This window comes from Triticum aestivum, chromosome 6B (genome assembly GCF_018294505.1).
Source record: "Triticum aestivum cultivar Chinese Spring chromosome 6B, IWGSC CS RefSeq v2.1, whole genome shotgun sequence".
NCBI lineage: Eukaryota > Viridiplantae > Streptophyta > Magnoliopsida > Poales > Poaceae > Triticum > Triticum aestivum.
In genome coordinates this window covers 615,716,884-615,741,462 of record NC_057810.1, presented here as the reverse complement: position 1 = coordinate 615,741,462, position 24,579 = coordinate 615,716,884, and the positions used below count along the sequence as shown (strand labels likewise).

Below are 24,579 nucleotides of genomic sequence, written 5' to 3'. Positions count from 1 at the left end.
TTAATTAGTGAGTTTAGAAGCGGGGCGTACGGGGACGACGTGGGTAAGATGGTAACCAGATTAAAGTCATTACTATTTTCTTCAACTAGATTTACCTTCAGTTAATTAGCGGAGGAGAAGCCTATTCCCATGGAGCGACCTGCCCGTCTAATTTGGACCAGCATGTAGGATTAGCTATTCTGCACGCTCGCTTAGTTTAGTGCCACCGATATATATTTATTTATATATTCTATAGACAATATAATTTTTTACTTATAGGTATTGCACACGATTTTTCGTAAATCATAAGTATTTTGTTTCCTAAAAGTTCATAAACATTTTTGAAAGCATGAAAACGTTTATATACTGCATGCACGTTTTACTCAAAACGTGAATATTAAAATTATACAAATTTATATATTTTAATAAAAGTTTACATAATTAAGAAAACAATAATGTATGTAGTTTTAAATGGTTAAATATTTTATCACAAATGTCGCAGATGACCTCAGGTATGATCTTCAGATTTATTAGTATTTCCTGTTCCTGGGACAATTTACTGTTATTTATTGTTTTCAATATATTCAACGTTTCTAAAACTACTAAAATTTATGTGAACTTTTATAAATATTTTACATTGGTTAAATGTATTTAAATAAATATTTGTATAATTTTAAATTAACGTTTTTAATAAAATATTAATGCAATATATAGGTTTTTCATGCTTTTGGAAAATGCTTATGTACTTTTAGGAAAAAATATTTATGCTTCATGACAAATCATGTGCACATTTATAAGGAAAATATTATATTTTCTAAAGAATAGAAATGTGGCTTCAATATAAAAGAACCATTAGCCTATGTATAAGAAACAATCTTTGTCGGGGTGTTGGTTTGCACTATCGGGATAGGAGGTCGCTGGTTTGACTGTTGAATTTTTTTTCATTCGAAGTTTAGAGTTTTAATTTATGTTGTTAGGCCAAACTGGTATAGAAAATATTTATTCATAGAGAACTAAATGTTGTCAGGCCTGGTGGTTGATCACCAATTTGTAAAATATGTAGGTCCTTGGTTCGAACCCCTAAGGTGCACCTTTTTCATTTGTGTTCAAAAAGAATTAATTTACACTATTAGTACTGATCACAAATGAATAGGAAACTTGATCGGTTGATTTGGTAAGGCTTGCAGGATATACCTGCGGGTTTGAGGTTCAAAACCTAGTGGGTACAATTTTCTTATCAGTGCTATTTTTGACAGGTGGGCCACCCAGTGTTATTTTTGTGCGAAAAAAAACTGAAGTTTTTTTTTGCAAAAAGAGCAGGCCACACGCCCTGTCCCCATCGTCTGACAGCGGGCCTCATGCCAAGCTAAGACGCCTCGTCAGCGTCATGGATGTACAAAAACGAGTTTTGCATCGTATTTGCACCGCAAAGCCAAGTTTTTGCACCACTTTAATGTACACCACAACTTGTAGCACTAAACTGACCATTCATGCCAAGTTCTAGCACTAGCGATGTAATTGACTCATACTTATAAGATAAAGTAAGGTTGACAATCTACATAGTATATTGAAGAACTGGCAGTCAATATGCACTCAGCAAGTGCTTGGATTTTGTGTGTAAAGTAACATACTGGTATTCTTACACCTACATAGCTTTATTGCTGAAGGAGGAACTAGCTATTGCCATCTAGACTATGGACTATTGGAGAGCTGGGAAATCTGATCCATGTATGGCACATGAGGGGAAAGGTCGGTGAAAGATTAACCAAACCTAGATATCCACGTACCCCGGAAGCAACAGAATCTTGGAGACAACACTGTCGACTTCACCAAGGTTGTGATCAACAAAGTAATGTGGTAATCTAATCTATCACTTTAGGTGCTTGCATAATTCTTAACTTGCTCAAGTTTCAATGGTGGTGGATGGGTACATTGAGTTTTTATCAAAACAACTATCAAGTACGGCTTGATCAACTTGCAAGCAAATAATGCTATGCATCAGAGATGTATGCATCAATCTCACTATCCTTCTTCTACTATCTACGTACAGACAACCATGGCAATGTTCCTAAATCACATGCTCTTTAGAGAAAAGAAATTTGGTCAAAGATAGTGTCGGTGTACAAAAGTAGGGGCTCTGCTTTTGACCCTTTACTTGTGCATGGGCAGTCAGAGCCTCCCGCCACGGCCACGCATAACATGACAGGAAAGGGAAGCCGAAGAGAAGCCGAAGCCACAAGGAAAACAGAGCAACGACAAGAACCAAGGCCACGAAAATCAGATGGACGGAGCAGGTTTCCCCGGCAAGGACTCTTGCCGAGGGAGCCTCAGCGGCCCCGGCAAGACCCTTGCCGGGTGATCCCGCCCATACCGGCCGAGCGAGCCACCTTTGAGCCCACCAACGCTAGACAAATGCGTTGGGACAGGGCTCGGGAGGCACCTCCGTGGTGGCATGCAGATCTTTGTGAAGACATAGAATGCTCAAGATCAAATGAGGATAGGGAGGCAACCATCCTCACCGAAGAAACCCACAAGACCCCCGGCAAGATCCTTGCCGGGGACGCCTGCGCGCCACGGCAAGACCCTTGCCGGGCCACCCGGCAAGACCCTCACCAAGCGCATCAGCAGGGCCACTGCTAGGCCCGCGCCAGCCAAGTCTTCACCGCCGTTCGCATGCAGCTGCCGACCCAACCAGCTGGGCAGGCACCTGCGTGGCAACATGCAACCCTTCGTGGAGGCTCCACCACCGCGCCACCTCAGCTGCCTGCCTGCCAACATGGCACCGCATGCATCACTGGCCAGGGCGCGTGTCGAAGCGAGGAGGAGCAGCGACGGACGGGACGGGCCTCGCTCCCGTCCCCAATAAAGCGAAGGGACACCTAAGCCTTGCATTAAATGCACTTTGTCCTGTAATACCAGCGATAAGCTCGCAACGCTGTAGCACTTTCCACCTCCTGTGTGCCACTGTGGCAGCCCCTTTCGCCTATAAAAGGAGGTCCATGGCGCACTGGAAAAGGATTCGGCTCTTTCGAACCTCGGAGCACCTAGAGCTAGTTCAAGAGCTCAAGAACACTAAATACATCCACCAAAGCAGGATCGTAGGGTTTTACGCATCTTTGCGGCCCGAACCTGGGTAAATCCCCCTTGTGTTGCCTACTAGTCCCGCTCTTCTCTGATCCCCGCGCCCCGCAACCGTAGAAGGGATCCCAGTGATCCCATAGGTGTCGTTTCCCACAGATAGATAGATCAGAATCATTCTCTTGAACAAGACGATGTTTTGGTAGCGAATAAATGTCTCTCAAATTCCCTTCCATATTGCTAATTACATGTAAATATTTATGGCCGACACATCAGCAACATCCATAGAGGAAAGATTTGCTTAATAGGTTAGTGTGTGCAAGAGTTGCTCAAAAGTTACAAATATGGACGATAAGTAGTAGTTTATGTTCATTTAAAGGTTGCAATCACCAATCTTGTAAAATATAGATATAGCTTAAAATCTGAGACCTAACATAAGAAATAATACAAGTTATGAACTGTTAATTTGTTACAAAAGCACAATTAATGTTTTATTACTGAGAGCAGGATTTCTTGCAGATGGATGCAGCGAGAAAGTATATCCAAATTTATCCTTTTTTCACTTCAGATGTTTTATTGAACTATAGGTCGTGCTTTATATAACATGCCTTTCTACTTCCAAAGATGGCCTAGGAAAGTATTTGCAAACAATTATGATACAAATTTCATTAGTTTCTATCATTTTCCTACATTAACGCACTCATGTTACTTCGATGAAAGGAGCTGTTTTCGGAGAGAACTTATCCAAAATATTTCTCTTACATATGACTTTTCAGTTATGCATAAATGAGAAAAACCAAAATTTAGATTCTATTGTAAAATTAAATTCCTAGCCCGTGCAAATACACGGGTTGATGACTAGTTCACATAACTGGTCATGAACCTTTTAGAAGTTCCCAAAACCAACTCTACATACCAATGGGCTATCCCATTTACCTCGGTTGCTCCCCTCGCATGTGTGTTTCCTTGACAGTTTGATGCAACTTGTGTCAAATAAGAAATACTCTCCCGGGGTTTCCAACTCTTCACTAATAGGGAAAAGCCTAGTAGTAGCGCTGATTAAACAGCTAGTAGTAGCGCGGGTGTCCGCGCTACTACTACGGCGCTACAGCTAACTTGTAGTAGTTGGATCTGGTCTACCGCTGCCCTTCCGCACCTCCGGCGACCCCCGCCCGTGCTGGATCGAACCATTGTTGACATTGATAGTACACACGGGATCGAGAATTTTTTCTTTTTGAAATTAGAAGTAGTAGCGCAGGTAGCACTCACATTACTACTAACAGACGTAGTAGTAGCGCGGGTCCCGCGCTACTACTACGTCTGTTAGTAGTAATGTGAGTGCTACCTGCGCTACTACTTCTAATTTCTTTTCCGCGCTACTACTACGTCTGTTAGTAGTAATGTGAGTGCTACCTGCGCTACTACTTCTAATTTCAAAAAGAAAAAATTCTCGATCCCGTGTGTACTATCAATGTCAACAATGGTTCGATCCAGCACGGGCGGGGGTCGCCGGAGGTGCGGAAGGGCAGCGGTAGACCAGATCCAGCGACGACTGCTGTAGAGGGCCCGGATCCATGGCCGACCAAGGCAGCGAGCTCCTCTTCGCAACCAAGGCAGCGAGCTCCTGGTCTTCCATGGCGACGACCTGCACGAGCAAGGACATGGGAGGTTGAGTCAAACCAGAGGGAGAGAGAGAAAAATAAAAACGAGGGAGATAGGAAGGAGATGGAGGTAGCAGCGGGGTTGGTCGCCGGTGGTGAGGTGCTCCATTGTGGTGGCATAGAGGCGAGGGGGAAGACGGGTGTCGGTGTCAAAACCGGCGGATCTCGGGTAGGGGGTCCCGAACTGTGCATCTAGGCGGATGGTAACAGGAGACAAGGGACACAATGTTTTTACCCAGGTTCGGGCCCTCTCGATGGAGGTAAAACCCTACGTCCTGCTTGATTAATATTGATGATATGGATAGTACAAGAGTAGATCTACCACGAGATCAAGGAGGCTAAACCCCAGAAGCTAGCCTATGGTATGATTGTTGTAATGTATGTTGTCCTACGGACTAAAGCCCTCCGGTTTATATAGACACCGGAGAGGCTAGGGTTACACAGAGTCGGTTACAATGGTAGGAGATCTACATATCCGTATTGCCAAGCTTGCCTTCCATGCCAAGGAAAGTACCTTCCGGACACGAGCCGGAGTCTTCAATCTTCTATCTTCGTGGTCTTGGAGTCCGGCGGATAATGATAGTCCGGCTGTCCGGACACCCCCTAGTCCAGGACTCCCTCAGTAGCCCCTGAACCAGTCTTCAATGACGATAAGTCCGGCGTGCATAATGTTCGGCATTGCAAGGCGGGTTCCTCCCTTGAATAATCCAGAGAAGATCATGAACACCAGGATAGTGTCCGGCTCTGCAAAAATAATTTCCACATTCCACCGTAGAGAGAATAAAACATATACACTGACTCAATCTGCTGACGTATTATGCGGCGTGACATCACACCGCTACCAAGCCCTTGTTTGAATCGTTTTTTACTATTCCACCTCAGCACGTTTAGCGAAGCGGTTTCCTTGGCACGTCTTGTCGAAGCAGAGATCGTGTTCCCCTTATTCCGGGATTCTCATCAATACGGACGTGGGTAACCCAACCGCGCCATTGATGGTGGCGCTTGGGAGATAAGCGAGTTTTACCAGGCTGGTGGGGGACGCATAGTTTTGTCCGCCTATATATAAGGGATAAGGATTCACCTTCTCACCTACGCCTTCTTCCTTCTTTGCTTATCCATCTCCGCGCACTCAAGCTCCATCGCCCAAGCTTGCGCATCTCGCCTCGACCTCCTCCGAATATGTCCGGAGCGGGAGGTAAATGGTTAGCCTCCACCGCCAAGGAGGAGGACATCACCAAGTTGCGCGACGCCGGATACCTTTCCAGCGATATCACGCATCGGCTGCCCGACAAGGGGCAGCTCATCCCCACCCCTGAGCCTCATGAGAGGGTCGTCTTCCTCCCCCACTTCCTCCGCGGACTAGGCTTTCCGCTCCATCCATTCGTCCGGGGGATCATGTTTTACTACGGCCTGGATTTCCACGATCTGGCGCCGAACTTCATCCTCAACATCTCGGCGTTTATCGTCGTGTGCGAGGCCTTCCTCTGCATCCAGCCCCACTTCGGCCTGTGGCTCAAGACCTTCAATGTCAAGCCGAAGGTTGTAAAGGGCACGCAAGTGGAATGCGGAGGCGCCATGTTGGGCAAATTGCCTAACGTCCCCTGGCTAGAAGGGACTTTCGTGGATTCCGTCAAGGGGTGGCAATCGGGGTGGTTCTACATCACCGAGCCGCGCAAGCCCACATGGGCGGCGGCCCCTGAGTTTAGATCTGGAATCCCCACGCAGCTCACCTCCTGGAAAGAGAAGGGCTTGCAGTGGGGCAGTCCGGTGGAGGTGACGGGACTCCGAGCCTGCATCAAGAAGATGGTGAGCAATAGGCTCCGGCTCGTCGACGTGGTCCAAGTCATGCTCCTCCGGCGGATTCTCCCATGCCAAGAACGGGCATTCACTTTGTGGGAGTTCAATCCGGAACAACACCAGGCGCTAAGCGGGCTCTTCGATACAACATACGAAGGCGCCTGGAGAGTGTTGTTCAAGGGCGCCGAAGCCCCCGCATCCGAGACGGAAGATCGCGGATTCAGCGCACAGTGTCCAACTGACGCGGTAAGTGATTCAACCCCATTACGGGACACTTGTGATAATTAAATTAGTTTTTAGTGGGATTTCATTCTGCCACTTCCTTTGACAGGAATGGATGGAGAAGGCCAATCTGCTTATCAGCCTGGCTCCCATGCCAGAAGACCCAGTGAACGCCCGCTTAACAGGGCTACTGGTTCCGGCACCGCACGTGGTGCCGGAGAAGAAGGCCAAGAAGGTGGCCACGGGGACTCGAAAGAGTTCTCGTAATCAGGCGTCTGACGACGACGAGGACTCCTCCCCCAAAGACGAGGAGGAGGAGTATTCTCTCCCAGAGGAGGGAGAGAAGAAGAGGAAGGCTTCCCCAATCGGGGAGGCCGAAGGGTCCAAGAGGGGGAGAACTATCCCCCCGGACAGTTTCGCCAACATTGACGTTGGCGAGGATGAGTGGCCTCCAAGGGCCAGGCGTCCGGCAGGATCGTAAGTATTCGGATCATTTATATGTCGTATATTTTATGTCATGCTGTATCCTTCTAATGCCGCATTCTGCCCGTAGTCCGGCCGGTGACGATCTCCCCGACTCGATGAGCGGGTCGTTGGCCTCGTCGGATGTAAATTCCATCTCGACTACCTCTACCCCACGCGCCGACGAGGACGCCGAGGTGGGATCCCAAAGAGGGACCCATCAGGAGGAGGCTCCGGAGGCGCCATCAGGCAACCTCCCGAACTTCGTGCCAGACTCTACGTCGGAACCCGCCATGGTTCCAGAGTCCGGCAAGCGACCCCTTCGAAAGAAGGGCAGGACCGCAACGCCGGCGGCCTCCGTCCATCCGAAGGCGCCGGATAACCTGTTGGAGGCGCTTAAAGGCGCTTCCATCAAGGAGGAACACCGCACTATCATGAGTGCGGTGATTGAGAAGGTTCAGCTCGCTAAAAGCGGGCTGACCGAAGCCTGCAGCAGCCTTCTAACAGGCTTTGAGGTAAGAAGTTAAAATTATGTAATGTAATACCACATAGACAGTAGCCCCTGATGCTTAGTTCGGTGTTCGGAAAGAAAAGCCGGACTGAGGATCTAACAAGATATACGCAGGGTTGCCTAAAATATGTCAATATGGGTTTGCAGGCTTCGCTGCTGACCTCTGCCGCATTAACGGCGGAGTTCAAAGTGATGAAGAAGGATCTCGAGCGGTCCGAGCAAGAGCTCGGCCATGCCAAGAGGCAGCTCGAGGAAAAAGAAGGTGGGTGACACCTCTTTGAATAAGTACCTTACAGAAAAGGGTTTTGGTTGCAAATAAAATTAACAAGGATAATATGTGTATTGCAGGGGCCACTAACGAGGTGGCAGCCCTGAAGGATGCTGTGTCCGCGGCCGAACGCAGTGCGGCCGCGGAACGGGCTGAGCGAGAGAAGCAAGAGGCACGGTGGCGGAAGTTCGGCAAGAGCTCCAAGCTCTCATGGAAAAGCATGAGAGTTTGGAGCATGACTCCAAGACTCGAGAGTCCGAGCTTGCCTCGGCTCTCGAAAGTGCCAAGTCCGCCAAGGCCGAGGCCCAGAAGGCCCTTCAGGAGGTCGAGGACATAAAGAAGATAGCTGCGGGTAAGGCGTTTTTCATGCAAAGCAGGCATGTTAATGTGAATTACCGGATACTTACCCGAATTCGGAGCTCTCCAGGGGCGTTTGCAGATCTGCCGCGTAGTGCGTCTGATGCCGCCGCATACTATCGTGGCGAGGAGGGGAGCTCGACGGAGATGGTCTTCTGGTCTCAGTACGCTGAGGCCGGCCATCCGGTGCCCCCAAGCGACCAGCTGAAGCAGCTGGTCGAACTCCACAAGGTAGCTGATGAGGCCATGAAGGGTCTCATAGTCCGGCTGTGGCCTGGACAGGCCATGCCTGGGAGCTACTTTGGCCTCGTGCGGCGGCTGCTGGATGCATGCCCCAGGCTGGATGTAGTCAAGCGCTCCGCCTGTATTGAAGGCGCTCGTCGGGCCCTTGCCCGCATAAAGGTGCAATGGGGCAAACTGGATGCGGAGAAGCTTCTCACGGATCCGCCGCCACCAGGCAAGGAGCATCGCACGCCGGAGCGGTATTATAAAGTTGTCCTGAAGGGAGCCTGCGATATTGCAGATGAGTGCCCCCGAGATGTAATCTTTGAGTGAACTCGCTGTGTATTTATCCTTTGCGCTGAAAACTTCGTTCATATGCGCCATGAGCAACGCTTGTTTAATTCAAAATATTACCTTCTGTGCGGCCGTTTATAAAATCTGAGAGATGGCAAGTCGTTGGCTTCAGCCCCCAAGCCGCGAGTGCTGGGGTGTTCGGGATAAACATGAGCACTCTTGTTCCCATTGTTGGGTCCATCGAGGGAGGCGCTCAACACAACGAACAAGGCAACCGGACTTATAATGCTTGAACACTCTCACTTAGCCATAGAATTCTATAATTTTAAATTTCGGCGAAGCCCCTGGTATTCGGAAGACTGAATCCAGGGCGCTATCCACGCCTTCATCGGACATTATCCGGAACTTCGCTCGAAGCGGCGTGAGTCTTTAAGGACCCGAAAAAACCTCTCGAACAGCGACCAGTCTCTCGCCTTATCATGCCAGTCAGTTTTAGCTTTCTCCACTGAGGCGTTAACCCGGCTCAACCGGGGCGCAATCGCAGTGGTTCTCCCAGTGCCACCTTAGCCGACAGAACGGAACGTAAGGCACCAAAACGTGGGAGCCGGGCAAACCCAACTATTGACCCAAGACATGATTCGGAGCCGATTCATATAATGCTATAAGTTCGGGGTGCCGCACTTGTGAAAGTGTTCGGACTTTATCACACCATAAATTGGGGAACAGAAGCCCCTGGCGTATTCAGCCGTACCAAAATATACGGGTGCAAGATGTCATGTAATGAACATATATATAAAAGGTAATGCAATTGCAATAAAAAGGTGCTGCATTATATATGAAAGAAAGTCTGCTAATAGAGCGGACCGATACAAATAGTGCGGTAAGCAAGGGATTTGGACTCAATAAACATGTCCCCCTCCAGGGATGAGCTGCAGACTTGGTGTATATAATCGAATTTAATGCTCGTAATTGAGACCACCTGAGAGTTCGTCGCGGCCTTCTTTAGTCCCTGACTATTGCATCATGAGTTCGGCAGGTTCGCCACCGGACAGGGCTTCTGTTTAACGGAGTCCTGTGTACACAAAGTAGTAAACTGAAAAAGAAAAGAAGGGGGGCACACTTGCGAGCCCCTGGTGTGGTCGAGCCGCACTCTGGGTCCATTGTGATCGTGCCCCTTTCCCTGCGCCCATGGTATCTCCAAAGCGTAATGATGTACGCGGAGTGTTATTCTTGCGATCATGCGCGGGCGAGGGTTGGGGCCGCATTGCTACGCGTGCTCTGATCGCACCAGGTGGTCTTGGTTGGCATTGCTCCGGGCGCGCTTTGCTGTGTCCGGCCTTTTAACTGCCGGACTTGAGAATTGCCTTAGAAGGCTGCTCTGTACTTCTGCCGTGAGAGCCGTTGTATGTTCCTCCGTTCGGAGGGATCGTTCCGTATTCCCATTGACCGTGATGACTCCACGAGGGCCTGGCATCTTGAGCTTTAGGTATGCATAATGCGGCACCGCGTTGAATTTTGCAAACGCGGTTCGTCCGAGCGGAGCGTGATAGCCGTTGCGAAACGGGACTATGTCGAAGATTAACTCTTCGCTCCGGAAATTATCCGGGGATCCGAAGACCACTTCCAGTGTGACTGAGCCTGTACAGTTGGCTTCCACTCCTGGGATGACACCTTTAAAGGTTGTCTTTGTAGGTTTAATCCTTGATGGGTCTATGCCCATTTTGCGCACTGTATCCTGATAAAGCAGGTTCAGGCTACTGCCGCCGTCCATCAGGACTCTTGTGAGGTGAAATCCATCGACGATTGGGTCTAAGACCAATGCGGCGAATCCGCCATGGCGTATGCTGGTCGGATGGTCTCTTCGATCGAAAGTGATCGGACAAGAGGACCATGGATTGAACTTTGGGGCGACTGGCTCCATCGCATAGACGTCCCTGAGTGCGCGTTTCCTCTCCCTCTTGGGTATGTGGGTCGCGTATATCATATTCACCGTCCGCACTTGTGGGGGAAACCCTTCTGTCCTCTGTTGTTCGGCGGTCGGGTCTCTTCCTCGTCGTCGCTGTTTAGCCCCTTGTCATTGTTTTCGGCAATTAACTTGCCGGCCTGCTTGAACACCCAACAATCTCTATTGGTGTGATTAGCTGGCTTTTCAGAGGTGCCATGTATCTGGCATAAGCGGTCGAGTATTCGGTCCAGATTGGACGGACCCGGAGTGGTTCTTTTGAATGGCTTCTTCCGCTGACCGGGTTTAGAGCCTCGGAATCCGGCATTGACTGCCGTATCCTCCTTATCGTCGCCGTTAATGCGGCGCTTGTTTTTGTTTCGACGTGACCTGCCGTTGTTGTCCTTGGTATCCGGACTGCCAGAATTTTTGCGGAGGTTGTTGCTGTGGGCTAGCCAGCTGTCCTCTCCCGCGCAAAAGCGGGTCATTAGCGATGTGAGGGCTGCCATGGATTTTGGCTTTTCCTGTCCCAGGTGCCGGGCTAGCCATTCGTCCCGGATGTTATGTTTGAAGGCTGCAAGGGCCTCTGCATCCGGACAGTCGACGATTTGGTTTTTCTTTGTCAAGAACCGTGTCCAGAATTGCCTGGCCGATTCGTTTGGCTGTGGAATAATGTGGCTTAGGTCATCGGCGTCTGGTGGTCGCACATACGTGCCCTGGAAGTTGTCGAGGAATGCGGCTTCCAGGTCCTCCCAGCACCCAATTGACTCTGCGGGCAAGCTGTTTAGCCAATGCCGAGCTGGTCCTTTAAGCTTGAGTGGGAGGTACTTGATGGCATGGAGATCGTCACCGCGGGCCATGTGAATGTGGAGAAGATAGTCTTCGATCCAGACCGCGGGGTCTGTTGTGCCATCGTAAGATTCGATGTTTACGGGTTTAAACCCTTCGGGGATCTGATGATCCATTACTTCGTCAGTGAAGCATAGAGGGTGTGCGGCGCCCCTGTATTGAGCGATATCGCGATGCAGCTCGAGAGAGCGCTGTCTGCTGTGTTCGGCCCGGCCGGGGTTGTTATGTCCGGTGCGACGGTATTCGTCGTGGGTCGTAGGGCGCCCACGTGATCCGTAGATGGATCTGGATTGTCTTGCCTTGTCCTCCAATATGTCTCGCAAGTCCGGCGCGTTCCCTCTTGGCTTCGTACTTTTGGAGCGATGCCGGGGTACGGTCTTGGCTGGGGGCCTGGATGCCTCTCTGTCACGACCACGGGGTGGTCGGTCAGCCATGTCGTGCACTGGTGATGAAGGTATGTATGCTTCCTCCTCTAATCGGGGGAGCAGCTTGCGTCTTGGGTAACTTTTGGAGGGACATTCGAGTTTATACTCTTCGGCCGTGAGGACCTCGGTCCATCGATCGGCTAGCAAATCTTGATCAGTTTGGAGCTGTTGCTGCTTTTTTTAGGCTGTTTGATGTGGCTATGAGCCTGCGCTTGAAGCGCTCTTGTTCGACGGGATCCTCAGGTACGACGAATTCATCATCGTTGAGGCTTGCTTCGTCTTCGGAGGGAGGCATATAGTTATCATCCTCAACCCCTTCGTCTGCCGCCCTATTTTGAGGGCTTGCTTCTGCGTCCTCCTGCGCTGAGTCTTGCTGGAGGGGATTGTCTTCGGCACTCTACGGAGTGTTATTGTCTCTCGTGCCGGAATCTCCATTCTTGCTGTGGCGGGATTTAGAGCGGCGCCGCTGACGTCGGCGTTTGGGCTGCTTCTTTAGAGAATCTGCCTCCGCTGCTTCTTCGCCATCCCCATCTTTTGGGGTGTCCACCATGTATATGTCATATGACGAGGTGGTCTTCCAGTGCCCTGTAGGCGCTGGTTCCTGTTCGTCTCCGGCATCGTCGTCCATAGCGTCGATGTCGTCGGAGTCGTAGTCTAGCATGTCGGTTAGATCCTCGACAGTGGCTACAAAGTGGGTGGTGGGTGGGCTCTGAATTTCTTCGTCGTCCGAACCCCAACCATCCTGGCCATAGTCCGGCCAGGACTCTCCTGATAGCGAGAGATGCTTTAGTGAATTCAGGATATCGCCAAAAGGCGAGTGTTGGAAAGATGTCCGCGGCGGTGAATTCCATAACCGGCGCCCAATCCGGATCGATTGGTAGGGGCGCGGGAGGTTCGGAGTCCGGCGAGGAGTCCGGCGCCTCGGAATCACGAGTTTCGCAGGGGACAAGATCAGTGTTCGACTCCATCGCCGTGGATGTTGAAGCCCCCAGGGCGGCGTCTATCCACCGGCCCTCGATATGGGCGATCGGCTCCGGGCTAATGGCCGGAGCGGATCCGGGTGCGGCCACCAGGGCACTGTTCGGTGGCAGAGCTAGATCATGCCCGTCGTCACAGTGCGGCGCGCTTGGCTGTGGCTCGGGTCCGTCGAAGATCAAGTCTCCGCGGACATTGGCCGTGAAGTTTAAGCTTCCGAATCTGACCTGACGGCCAGGGGCGTAGCTTTCAATCTGCTCCAGATGGCCAAGAGAATTGTCCCGCAGCGCGAAGCCGCCGAATACGAAGATCTGTCCGGGGAGAAAAATCTCACCCAGGACAGCGTCGTTGGTTGAAGATGCCATCAAGCCTATCGGTGACGACACAGAGGAACTCTCAATGAAAGCACCAATGTCGGTGTCAAAACCGGCGGATCTCGGGTAGGGGGTCCCGAACTGTGCGTCTAGGCGGATGGTAACAGGAGACAAGGGACACAATGTTTTACCCAGGTTCGGGCCCTCTCGATGGAGGTAAAACCCTACGTCCTGCTTGATTAATATTGATGATATGGGTAGTACAAGAGTAGATCTACCACGAGATCAAGGAGGCTAAACCCTAGAAGCTAGCCTATGGTATGATTGTTGTAATGTATGTTGTCCTACGGACTAAAGCCCTCCGGTTTATATAGACACCGGGGAGGCTAGGGTTACACAGAGTCGGTTACAATGGTAGGAGATCTACATATCTGTATTGCCAAGCTTGCCTTCCACGCCAAGGAAAGTACCTTCCGGACACGAGCCGGAGTCTTCAATCTTCTATCTTCGTGGTCTTGGAGTCCGGCGGATAATGATAGTCCGGCTGTCCGGACACCCCCTAGTCCAGGACTCCCTCAACGGGTAAGCTCCTAGACACTAGCGATGCGAGGAGGTGAACTCGTCGGGCGCCATGGAGGAGGAGGTGTGTTTGGGCAGGAGCACCATGGGAGAGCCTATGGAGAGAGGGGGAGAGTGAGGGAGAGAGGAGGGATTCGGCTGAGTATATGGGCACTTCACCTACCTTGTACTTAGTAGTAGCGAGGGGTATAAACCCGCGCTATTACTATCAACTTAGTAGTAGCGCGGGTTTATACCACTCGCTACTACTATGGCAATGTCCCCGCGGGGGCGGGGGGGGGGGGGGGGCACGGTAGAGACCACTTAGTAGTAGCGAGGGTTATAAACCCACGCTATTATTATCAACTTAGTAGTAGCAGGCGGTATAAACACGTGCTACTAGTAAGCGTCTACCTATAAGCTTTTCCCTATTAGTGCTTATTTTGCACTTATGGCACTGTTTAAAGGCTTATATGCGTAGATGGTGTATCCCCCCGCCGAACTAATGGGACGACCCATGTATACCGCACAACCCCTATTTTTTTTTCCGGTTTTGGAGCTGCTAAGCTAGTTTTTTCTTTTGCTGGTCTCTTATGTTTGTTTGGCCGATTTTTCTTTGGGATTTTTAAATTCTTTTCTAATTATTGCTTTAACATTTTTGAAGAGCATGAACATTTTTTCAATTGGTAAACCTTTTTCAAGTTCGTGTACATTTTTCATATCCATGACCACTTTTTTTTCAATTTCATGAACTTTTTCAGCCTTGCAATCGTTTTTCAAGTCCTTGAACATTTTATTCAAGTTCGTGATTTGTTTTCAAATTTGTAAACCTTTCTCAAATTCCTAAATATTTTTTCAATTGGTGAACTTTTTTTTTCCAATTTGTGATTATTTTTTAAACGTGCGAACTTTTTTCAAATCCATAAACTTGCGTCAAGTTCATGGTATTCTTAAAATTTCAAGTACTTTATTGAACCCATGAACTTGTTTCGGAAAAGTCAGCGTGTTAATAGGCAATGTCAAAAGTAAGGTCATCGCTGAAGGTCGACGGTCGATCTAGTGAGCGAGACCGTGCGAGAGCGCATTGTTTGGTCAGTCATAATCTGTTTTCAAATAGGAGAACATTTTTTAATTCCTCATACATTTATAAATCTGCTAAATTTTGTTCATTTTTAAAATACTTTCAAATTCGTGCATAGTTTTTGCAAATTCTCGAAGGATTTTAAAATCCATTAACATTTTTTAAATTCATGGAATTTTTCAAATCCTCAAACTTTTTTCAAATTTGTGACCTTTTTCAAACCCAACAACACTGTTTTTCAAACCTGTGAACACTATTTATGATTTTTATTAGACTTCAATAAAAAAAGTCAAATTCATGATTTTTTAAATGCCTAGAACATTATCTTCTGTTCTTAAATGCTTGCAACTCACTACCTATTTTTCCTCTTCATGCAACTATACCACATCATCAAGTCATGCATATGGTCATAAATTACAATTTATGCACTAATCTACTCATGCAACCATGCCAGTTCGTCAACCATGCATGTTAATTTGTTTCACTTACTTTTGTGCGGGCATAAACGGTCATGTTACACATTTTTGTAGCATGATCTACATATACTTGTATGTTGTAGCAAATATATGTTGGTCAGGTTGCACATTTTTGTTAAAAAATGGCACCCCGTTTGACTTCAATCCAATAGATTTCTCTTTTTATACAACATTTTGTCACATGCTTGCTTCATAGTATAATTTATTGTTTTGAAAATATATATATCATGAGGGTATTCTTAATTAGTTTTTATAATATTTTTAGTTTTCTAACTTCTATTTATGCATCTTTTACCAAGGTCCCCGCAGCAACACGCGGGGCATCATCTAGTTTACTGAAAAAATCGACCAGATTGTTTTTCTAAGAAATAACATACATACTGGCTACTGCAGCAAAATAGGAGCAAAAAAAAGAAAAGAAAAACAAGCGAGCGCAGAATGAGCCGGTCGCGAGCGGGAGCCGTCGAGCGTTACAGGCCGGGCCCATGTGGGCGACGCAAGCCCGATACGCGGGAGAGGAGGCGTTAGGTTTTCCGAGCGGCCGCCAACTCCCCTCCGGGTTCATTTCGCCTCACACGCAGCTGGCTCCGCCGCCGCACCGCGAAGCCGGAAGCCGGAAGCCAGAGGCGGTGGCCGCGCACGGCACAGCCCGACCCCGCCACCGCTAGAGGTTAGTTCGACGAAAGTCTTCATCTCTCCCCGCATGGGCGACCACTTACTCCCTCCAAGCCCCCTTTGTTTCTCCGCTCGCTGACGAGGGTTTTGCTGCAACAGGGATCCGCGCGACCAGCCCCGGCTCTCACACTGCTCGCACGCCGGAGACGACGAGATCTTCACCCCACGCTGCCTAGACCGGCGGTCCACTCCTCGCCTCTTTTCCTCAGTTCTCCCTCGCCGAAGGTACCAAATCTCTCTTTTTCTCTCTCAATCTATACTGCTACCGGCAATGACATGCTACAGGAGTAACAGGACCCTCGATTATTTCCGTTTGGTGATAGGATTTCGCCAAATTAATACGATGGATGCTGCTGCCGCTGCTGATGCCGCCGCCGCTGCTGCTGCCGCTGCTGATCCCACGCTGGTGCGTGTTTGTTTCAAATTGTCAATGATCCCACCCTTTTGTTTTCAAAGTTTATTCGAGTTTTGAGGAGAATGTGTTGCTTTTTTCAGGATTTTGACCCAGATGAACTCAGAGCTGTCTATGAAAGTACCTCACCTTACATAGCGGGGTTTTTTCCGTCTTCTCCAGGAGTCATTGTTATGTCAACCAACAGACATGATGTGGTTGCTGTTCACTCAGAGTTGATTAGCGATGACCCTGAATACCTTCCTAAAATAGTTCGGTATTATTCTAATAATACCGAAGCTCGTGTTGACGCAGTGGCAAAACTTCCTGCTGATGTTACAGTCTTGTTTGCAAAGCGCAAGGGTGAGCGATTGCCTGACATTGGATTTTCAAACCTGGATCCCCAAGAAGGTGTGTCTGAGAAAGTGGTGACATTTTTCCCATACATGGACACAGTGGCTATGTTCAAGGGACACATTGGGTACGTATTATAACTAAACACACTGTTTGGATGGTCTTCATGGTAAGACTAACCTGTTGCCTTTTCAGGTTAAGGAATGCCACATCCAGGGACGTGAGGGCACCAGAGCAGGAGGTTCAGCCATCATCCATCAACACATTCACCTTTACTGCCCCGTATGCATCCGTTAGCTTCAGGAAAGATGGTAATGAGCATGATCCTGATCTACTGGAGACACGCTTAATGACTCTTGGCGCTCCTGTGTTCAACTTAAATGGCCAGATTGTAGGTATATTGAGTGATGTCGGTATTGATTGTAGTCTGAAATTTGCGAGGAAAGCAGTATACTTAGGTGAAGTCCGTTCACAACTGCGGGGCGAGCAAGTCAATTGGCTGAAGGTGACTTCCGTAAAGCTATGTATTTAATATCTGAAGATCGTGAAGTGAATTTGGTTCTAACAATATTGACCTAATGTAATTTGCAGGGGGAAGAGAAGGTGAGACGTGGTTTGTGAGGGACCCTAAAATCTGAAGATACCAGTAGTTGAATGTGTCGGAAGATGCAAGTTAACCTTTTTTTTTTATCTCTCTTCTGTTTACTTGCGAGGATCAGTGCCGTCATGGCGAGATGCCTGAAACTTTGGAACAGTTCTTGCTTTTTGGTATGGTCTTGGAAGGTAATCTTAACCTCTGAAAAGTTGTAACTTGGAGGCAGTACCTTTATGTTGGTGTTGCACAAGTATCTCCTTGTGAGATTTTCTGAGAGGTAGTTGTAGATTGGGATGTAAGTGACTGTGTGTGCTGCATCCCTTTCTTCCATTTTGACAACAATTTTTTGTATTTAAATCTTATATAAATATATGGTGTCAAACTGTGATTTGTCAATTGTCTTCATGGTCGTTACGCTGTGGCGTCTCTTTGTTTCTTCTAGGCTGTTTTCTGAGAGTATTGTGTTTTGGTTTTCATGTATCACCCATTTTGAACAATTGGTGCATGGTTGGTGTGGTTGTGCGTGGAGTTGGATCCATCTTGTGAGAGTTGAGGGGTAGTACATCAGTTTGACTGCAAGCATGCATGCGTCGTTGACATCAAGTAGTTTGAAACTGTTGGGGCAAGATGCAAGTGTTCTGGTTCTTTGACATCTTTGTGCTCCGAGAGAGTGAGTGAGTGAGTGAGTGAGTGAGTGCTTGTCAAGTCCTGTCGTCACGTCTTCTGCTTTGTTGACTTTGGATTGTTTTTTGTTCGGTTCTGTTTGCCTACCCGTTAGTCTTTCGCTGTCGGTGTGTACACTAGTAGAACCTGGGCCGTCGCTGTGCCTTGTGTTGCAGAAAGCAATGCAGCGTCAATGTCACTTTGTTGGCAATTCTCTTCTTAATTAATCGAAAAAAAACTTTTGCAAGAATAGTAGCCGTTTCAGGATTGTAGAATACAGGCTTATTGCACTTTCAAGATTTGACATACCGATACGCTTTTCATTCGTGCCTCAAGCCATAATAATGCACTGACCAACCTCCGCAGGGTTCGTGGTATGTGGATGGCAGGTATGGTTTCCTCCTCCAACGTCTTAGTCATGTGGAGGTGCCAGATCTAGAGTTTGATGACTTGTCTGAGGTGTTGCCTCGGTTTGATTTGTTCAACGGTAATGGTTTCACCTTTGGTGAGGCACCTTGAAGGTTCGCAAAGCTACATCCAGGCCTTGGTGGTCCAGGAAGGCGTAGATGGCAACAACTTCGATCCTAGCCTCCGCCCTAAGGCCAACTCCAACACACGACCCCAAAGGATGTCCGTTATGTCCGGATTTTGTCCGTTTGGGTTGGGCGATGGGGCGGGGTCTGACCGTTTTTCTCGATGCGTTGCCCATGCGCCGAATGCGCGGAAGCATCTTGTTCGAACGTGCAGACGCATCTTGTCCAGCCTACAGAAAGATCAAACCCCCCAAGTCTCTCGCCGACAACAAAGCCAGCGGCCGACACACTTGCCAGTCTTCAAAATGAACCCCCAAGTTTTCTCGCCGGCACCACCCGCTAGCCTTCAAAATCATGGAAATTTTTCAGATTTTTAAATATTCTTTCCAAACTCGTAAACATTTTTTATAATTGTGAAATTTTAAAAAAAACCGCAAATATTTCCTAGAAATCATTAACAATTTTTCAATCAACGAACATTTGCTACAATTTGCAAGAATATTTTTAATTCATGATCATTTTTACGAGCATTTTTTGAAATGCATAAACAATTTTTTTTTGAATTCATGAATATTTTTTGAGTCCATGAGGTCTTTTTTAATTTGGGGACAATTTTTAAATTCGCAAACGTTTTTCTGGACAATTTTGAAAAAAATCATGAACATTCTTAGAATTAGTGCAATTTTCTTCTTATTCATGAACATTTTCAATACACAAATAGTTTTAAAATCGTGATTTTGGTATTTCAAAATCTGAACAGTTACTATAATTTGCAAGCATTTCATGACTTCTCGAACAATTTTCAATTTTATTTTTTGAATTCATGACCATTTTATGATATGTTAAACTTCTCGAACATTTGCATGTCATGAACAATTCTTGAATTTACAAACATATTTTTCCAAGTTTCTAACATTATTTGAATTCATGAAGGGTTTTTTATTCATGTACATCTTTTGTTCATCGAATTGAAAAAAGGACATCAATTTAAAAAAATGTTCATTGAATTCAAATAATGTTCATCAAATTCAAAGTTTGTTCATTAAATTCAAAAAATGATCATCAATTTTAAAAATGTTCATTGAATTCAATAAAGTTTATCAAATTCAAATTTATTCATAAATTTGATAAAAACTTTATCCAATTCAAATATTGTTCATTGAATTCAAAAATAGATCATCAATTTTAAAAATGTTCATCAAATTAAAATAATGTTTATCAACTTCAAATTTAAATTTGATAAAAAGTTCATCCAATTCAAATAACTTTCATCAAATTCAAAGTTTGTTCTTCAAATTCAAAAAATGCTCATCAATATTCAAAATGTTCATGAATTAAAAAAGTTAATCCAATTCAAAAAAATCAAGAAATTCGAAATAAATCATAAAATTCAATTTTTGTTCATGGAATATAAAAACATTCATCATAACTCGAAAAATGCTCATACAAAATTCAAAATGTTTTGATCCAAATACAAAAAATGTCACTTTTTGAAATCGTGAACGTTTTTTGAATTCTAGAATATTTTATGAACTAAATATTAGTATTATTTGAATTCAGGTATATTTTTTTGAAATTCAGAAGTCGTTTCGGAAACTTTTTGAAGGAAGTAAAATAATAGAAAAGGTAATAAAAAAGAACGAAAAACAAAAACTTGGGAGCCCCGCCTCGTACTTGGACTGGCCCAAGTTCGTGTGTGTGGGGAGCGAGGGGTGTGTCTTTGGCACCCACTGTGTGTAGCACGCGATATAGGAGCTCCCGCGTACCCCCACATTATGTGTAACTAGTAGAATTCCCGCGCATTGTCACAGGCTTCTAAATATTTTACTGAAGTTATATATAAAGATAATGCATGTTAAATTTCACAAGTAGAGACAATATAAAACGGTCGAAGGCGGAAAAAAAATATGCGAGCACATGATCGTGTTTTAACCGAGTGAGTCGCATCGTGTATTTTTCTAGACTCGAGTCCAGTTTTAATGGGCTATAAATTCTAGGCTTGTATTACTTGTTGGTCTCTCTAAAAATGATTTGTTACTTTTTCATTTTATTAAAATAACTTGTTCCTTTGTTAGGCATTCAGCTAGAAATTTATTTCACCGCTCCTTTTCTTTAAAGAAAAAAATACAAATTAATCACTCCTATCACTATCACCGTACAACACAGCCGTGGAGTACATATCTGGTGATACGACCGAACATATGCTCCCCTGATCCAGGGCCATGTGGTACGTTGGATGTAGACTAGAGGGACAAAATTGATCGGTCTCACCTCCCATTCCCAAATTGCAAAGTACACCCTTAGTCATTCTAAAATTTAGGGGCGAGGGCATATCCCTTTGCTCTGTCCCCCTTTTCTTCTATTCCACGGGTTTGCCGCCGCCGCCCGCCGGACACCATGGCGCATGCGGAATGCCTCATCCTCTCTTGTTAGACCCAATCCAGTGCAACCTATTAGGCGCTGTGCCCACGTCAAATCATTCAGTTCGATCTGATCCGAACGCTTAACGACACCATGGGAGCCAAGACGAACCTCTCCTCGTTGGGCTGGAGCTGACCACGTCGCCGGAGCCGGAGATCCTCCGCAAGACGAACAGTTAAGCGGCATCGTTTCCTTCCTTTGTCGGCATATATGGGCCATTTTTTTGTGATTTTTGTACATAGCTGGTTGTGTTTCAGAGAAGTAGCAAAATTGCTCCCACGAATGTGGAAGCTTGGCAATGATGCTTTTGGTAACAAATTTGTCCGGCAACACACACTTGAAGTATTCAATTTCCTTAGCGAGTGTCAGTATCTCATGAGCCTGTTGAACAACAGAGCGCTCATCAGTCATCTTGTAGTCATAGAATTGCTCCATGACATACAACTAACTGCTAGCGTCCGAGGCCCCAAACTTGGCCTCTAGCGTTGCCCACATGTCCTTGCCGTTTTCAAACGACATATACGAATGCACAATGAAATCGTCAAGAACACTCAGAAGGGCGCCCTTGAAGAGGGTATTGATCTTCTCAAAAGCTTCCTGTTGTGCAAGATTAAGATCGCCCTCGGCCTTGCTCTTAGTGGTGTCATAGCAGTACATGGTCTGAAACCAATAAATTGCTCTTGTGTGTCACCTCTTATATTGCACCCCCTTAAAGTAGGCGGCTTCAAATGCGCAGCAAAACCACTAGAAGTAAATTGCCTATAATCATGTTTTTTGATTGTTGAATATATGAGCAAATTATTATGAGATTTAATTCAAACAAACAATAAATAAATCATGATGACAAAAACAAAGATTGAACTAATCATGCGGACTATCATAGTAAATGAACAGATCGAATATAAGGCACAAACTAGAAATAGAAATTCTACCAGGATCTTAAACAAAGGAGGACATAATCACATATGGTGCAGCAGGAGCCGAACCGTTGGCATTGATGTTGTCGCTCATGTCGTTGATGAAGAGGTTGTCAAGGTCGGGGAAGAAGTCGTCGCTGCCAGTAGTCTCGTGAGTGCGCTCCCCAAAAACCTGACCGCCCCTCTCCTGTATAGGATCACGAGAGGCAGGGTTTCGGAGGCCTGTTGCCCCTTCTCACGGCGCATGATGGAAGGGGGTGGAGAAGACCTGTGTGGTGGCGCAATGTTCTAAACCGTTGCGAAACCATATGTTGTGGCGACGGCTAGGATAGACGTTTGCCTGTTTTTTAGCGCGGGTTGGGTAGGTAGTAGGAGTAAACCCTCGTCCAAGTTGGTAGCCGTCCCATGATCCAAAAGAATCGAAAACAACTGAGTAATTAACCCATATGTTAATTATTAATTAATGACTAATTAATTTTTTTTGAACGACAAAAATATAAACAACATGCATAGCTTTGTCCTCGGCTCGGCTCATTCCTGAAACCCGACGCTGCGCGTTGTGACGAGGCGTAGCGTCGCGAGACGAGGTAGGAGGAGCAGCGCGTGTGTAGGTCTGTAATGTCTACTACGCAACCTTTCTCCTTGTAGACTCGTGTTGGGCCTCCAAGAGCAAAGTTTTGTACGACAGTAGCAAATTTTTCTCAAGTAGATGACCTAAGATTTATCAATCCGTGGGAGGCATAGGATGAAGATGGTCTCTCTCAAACAACCCTGTAACCAAATAACAAAGAATCTTTTGTGTCCCCTACACACCCAATACAATGAAAAATTGTATAGATGCACTAGTTCGGCGAAGAGATGGTGATCACTACAAAAAAATACACTTCTGTGATGATACATTTTTGTCATAGTAGGTGTACATCCATGATGATCTTATGACAAAATCAAGATAGTCATACATGTGCTGTCGTAGAAGCACCGGTACGCATCGGTGCTATACAAACGGTTTTTAACCCTTTTTCGCGACGACATTTGGAATCGTCGCCTAGTGAGTGACTACGATAGGGGGTCCTTCCCACACGACCCAGAAACCGTTGGGGATATGTCCTGCTGGCACACACGCTCGGCAAAATAAGGTCGTGTGCGACCGGTGAGCGATTAAGTACGATTATACGTATAGTAGTGCTAAAAAATTCAATTATACTGGCAAAATCGTTTCCGGTCGTAACTTCATCCCACACAGTCAGTCCCAGGTAAACATTTCCGTTTGTATATACATCTCACACAATTGTTCCAAGGAAAACATTTCTGTTATCAAGTACATCACACACAATTTTCCTCGTTAAAACGTTTGTGATAGCATTTCCATTGCACACGGTATTAATAATTTTATCGTTTGCGTTATTGAATGCATCACACATGGTGCGTAGAGGAAACTGTGTGGCAAAGGATGTCCATCACACACAGTTTTTATGTGGTAAACTTTTGCGCCAGGTGGCCTAACACAAACAATTTTCAATAGGATGTCATGTGTGATTGTTCATTAATCCAACACAGATTATTTATAGAAAGTATGTGCGTTGCCTGAGGTCATCGCTCACAGTGTTTTCTCAATAACCGTTTGCAATAGAAAAACCCAAATAGCAGGCTAATTATCCTATTAATAATCTATTTATTGATCTAATTGACATTTCATATTAAGCACACAATATATTTCATTTTCATAATTCAAATACATCAGAGTACAACATCATATAGCTTCAGCACTCAGCTACTTCATTACACAACTGCACCAACACAAAGTTTTACATGCAATATCTATAACCTTTCAAAATTAGCATCATAGACGGTACATAGACAGGTGTATCTCATCTGGAAAACTGCTGAAGCAGAAGGCGGATATTGAGCCTTCATTGATGTTGAAGGTCTTTGCAACTTTAGGTCAGTGTCTGTGGATGATTGACCGCCCATCCTTCGTCCTCTTCAGAAACACTTCAATACTGAACCGTGGGTGTTGTATGAATATCTTCCTCGCCTCCTGACCATAAAGATGGTTTGAGAGGTAATCATCAGTGAACTTCTTTGGAAAAGCCTAGAAACAAGGATGTGCATAAATATCTTCTCTATATTGGAAATAGGGCAAAGGAATAAAAAGGCAAGGTATAATAGTTAGTACCATCCTGTAGTGAACTGATGTCTTCTTCATTGCGCAGACAAAGATCTTGATGTTTTTTGTTGCTAATTTCTTTATCCTAAGAATCTTTCTGAGTTTCTTGACTTGACTGATATTCATGGACAACTCATTTCCCCATATGCAAAAAGGGTCGAACAGTGGGTCAAAACCTATGACAACAGGACCTACATGTGCAAGACCAAATTGTTTAAAACCTAAGTATTAGAATGGTTCCTGCAATTGCACAATAATGTGTTATTAGACAAAGTACCATGCATGTGCAAACCTTGATTGTAAACCTCAGTGCTTCCTATTGTTTTCCTGCAACACATATAAGGTAGTTAGTGGTCAGGTTAAGTGAGGGTTTGAATGCTATTAGTAAAATA

General features: G+C 46.2%; 1 protein-coding gene across 3 annotated transcripts; it reads left to right on the top strand.

Moving 5' to 3' along the window:
* Nucleotides 1-15,994: 15,994 nt before the first annotated feature.
* Nucleotides 15,995-17,882, top strand: LOC123138313 (uncharacterized). Of its 3 annotated transcripts, XR_006468975.1 has the most exons (7): nt 15,995-16,141; nt 16,246-16,371; nt 16,470-16,552; nt 16,642-17,018; nt 17,087-17,202; nt 17,318-17,396; nt 17,483-17,882. XR_006468975.1 is itself a non-coding variant. In XM_044558267.1 (6 exons), the coding sequence occupies exons 3-6, from the start codon at nt 16,490-16,492 to the stop codon at nt 17,510-17,512; spliced, it is 780 nt and encodes a 259-aa protein (XP_044414202.1). In that variant the 5' UTR covers nt 15,995-16,141; nt 16,246-16,371; nt 16,470-16,489; the 3' UTR covers nt 17,513-17,882. The 3 variants fall into 3 exon arrangements, 2 of the variants coding, with proteins under 2 accessions (XP_044414202.1, XP_044414203.1); XM_044558267.1 differs by having other exon boundaries at nt 17,087-17,396; XM_044558268.1 differs by having other exon boundaries at nt 16,441-16,552; nt 17,087-17,396.
* Nucleotides 17,883-24,579: the final 6,697 nt, after the last annotated feature.

Excerpts from the sequence above, each read along its gene's own strand:
- LOC123138313 (XM_044558267.1), top strand. The coding sequence starts at position 16,490 with ATGGATGCTGCTGCCGCTGCTGATGCCGCCGCCGCTGCTGCTGCCGCT. Across the intron at positions 17,019-17,086 it reads ATGTTCAAGGGACACATTGG|GTTAAGGAATGCCACATCCA; the intron begins GTACGTATTATA and ends TTGCCTTTTCAG. Across the intron at positions 17,397-17,482 it reads AGCAAGTCAATTGGCTGAAG|GGGGAAGAGAAGGTGAGACG; the intron begins GTGACTTCCGTA and ends TGTAATTTGCAG.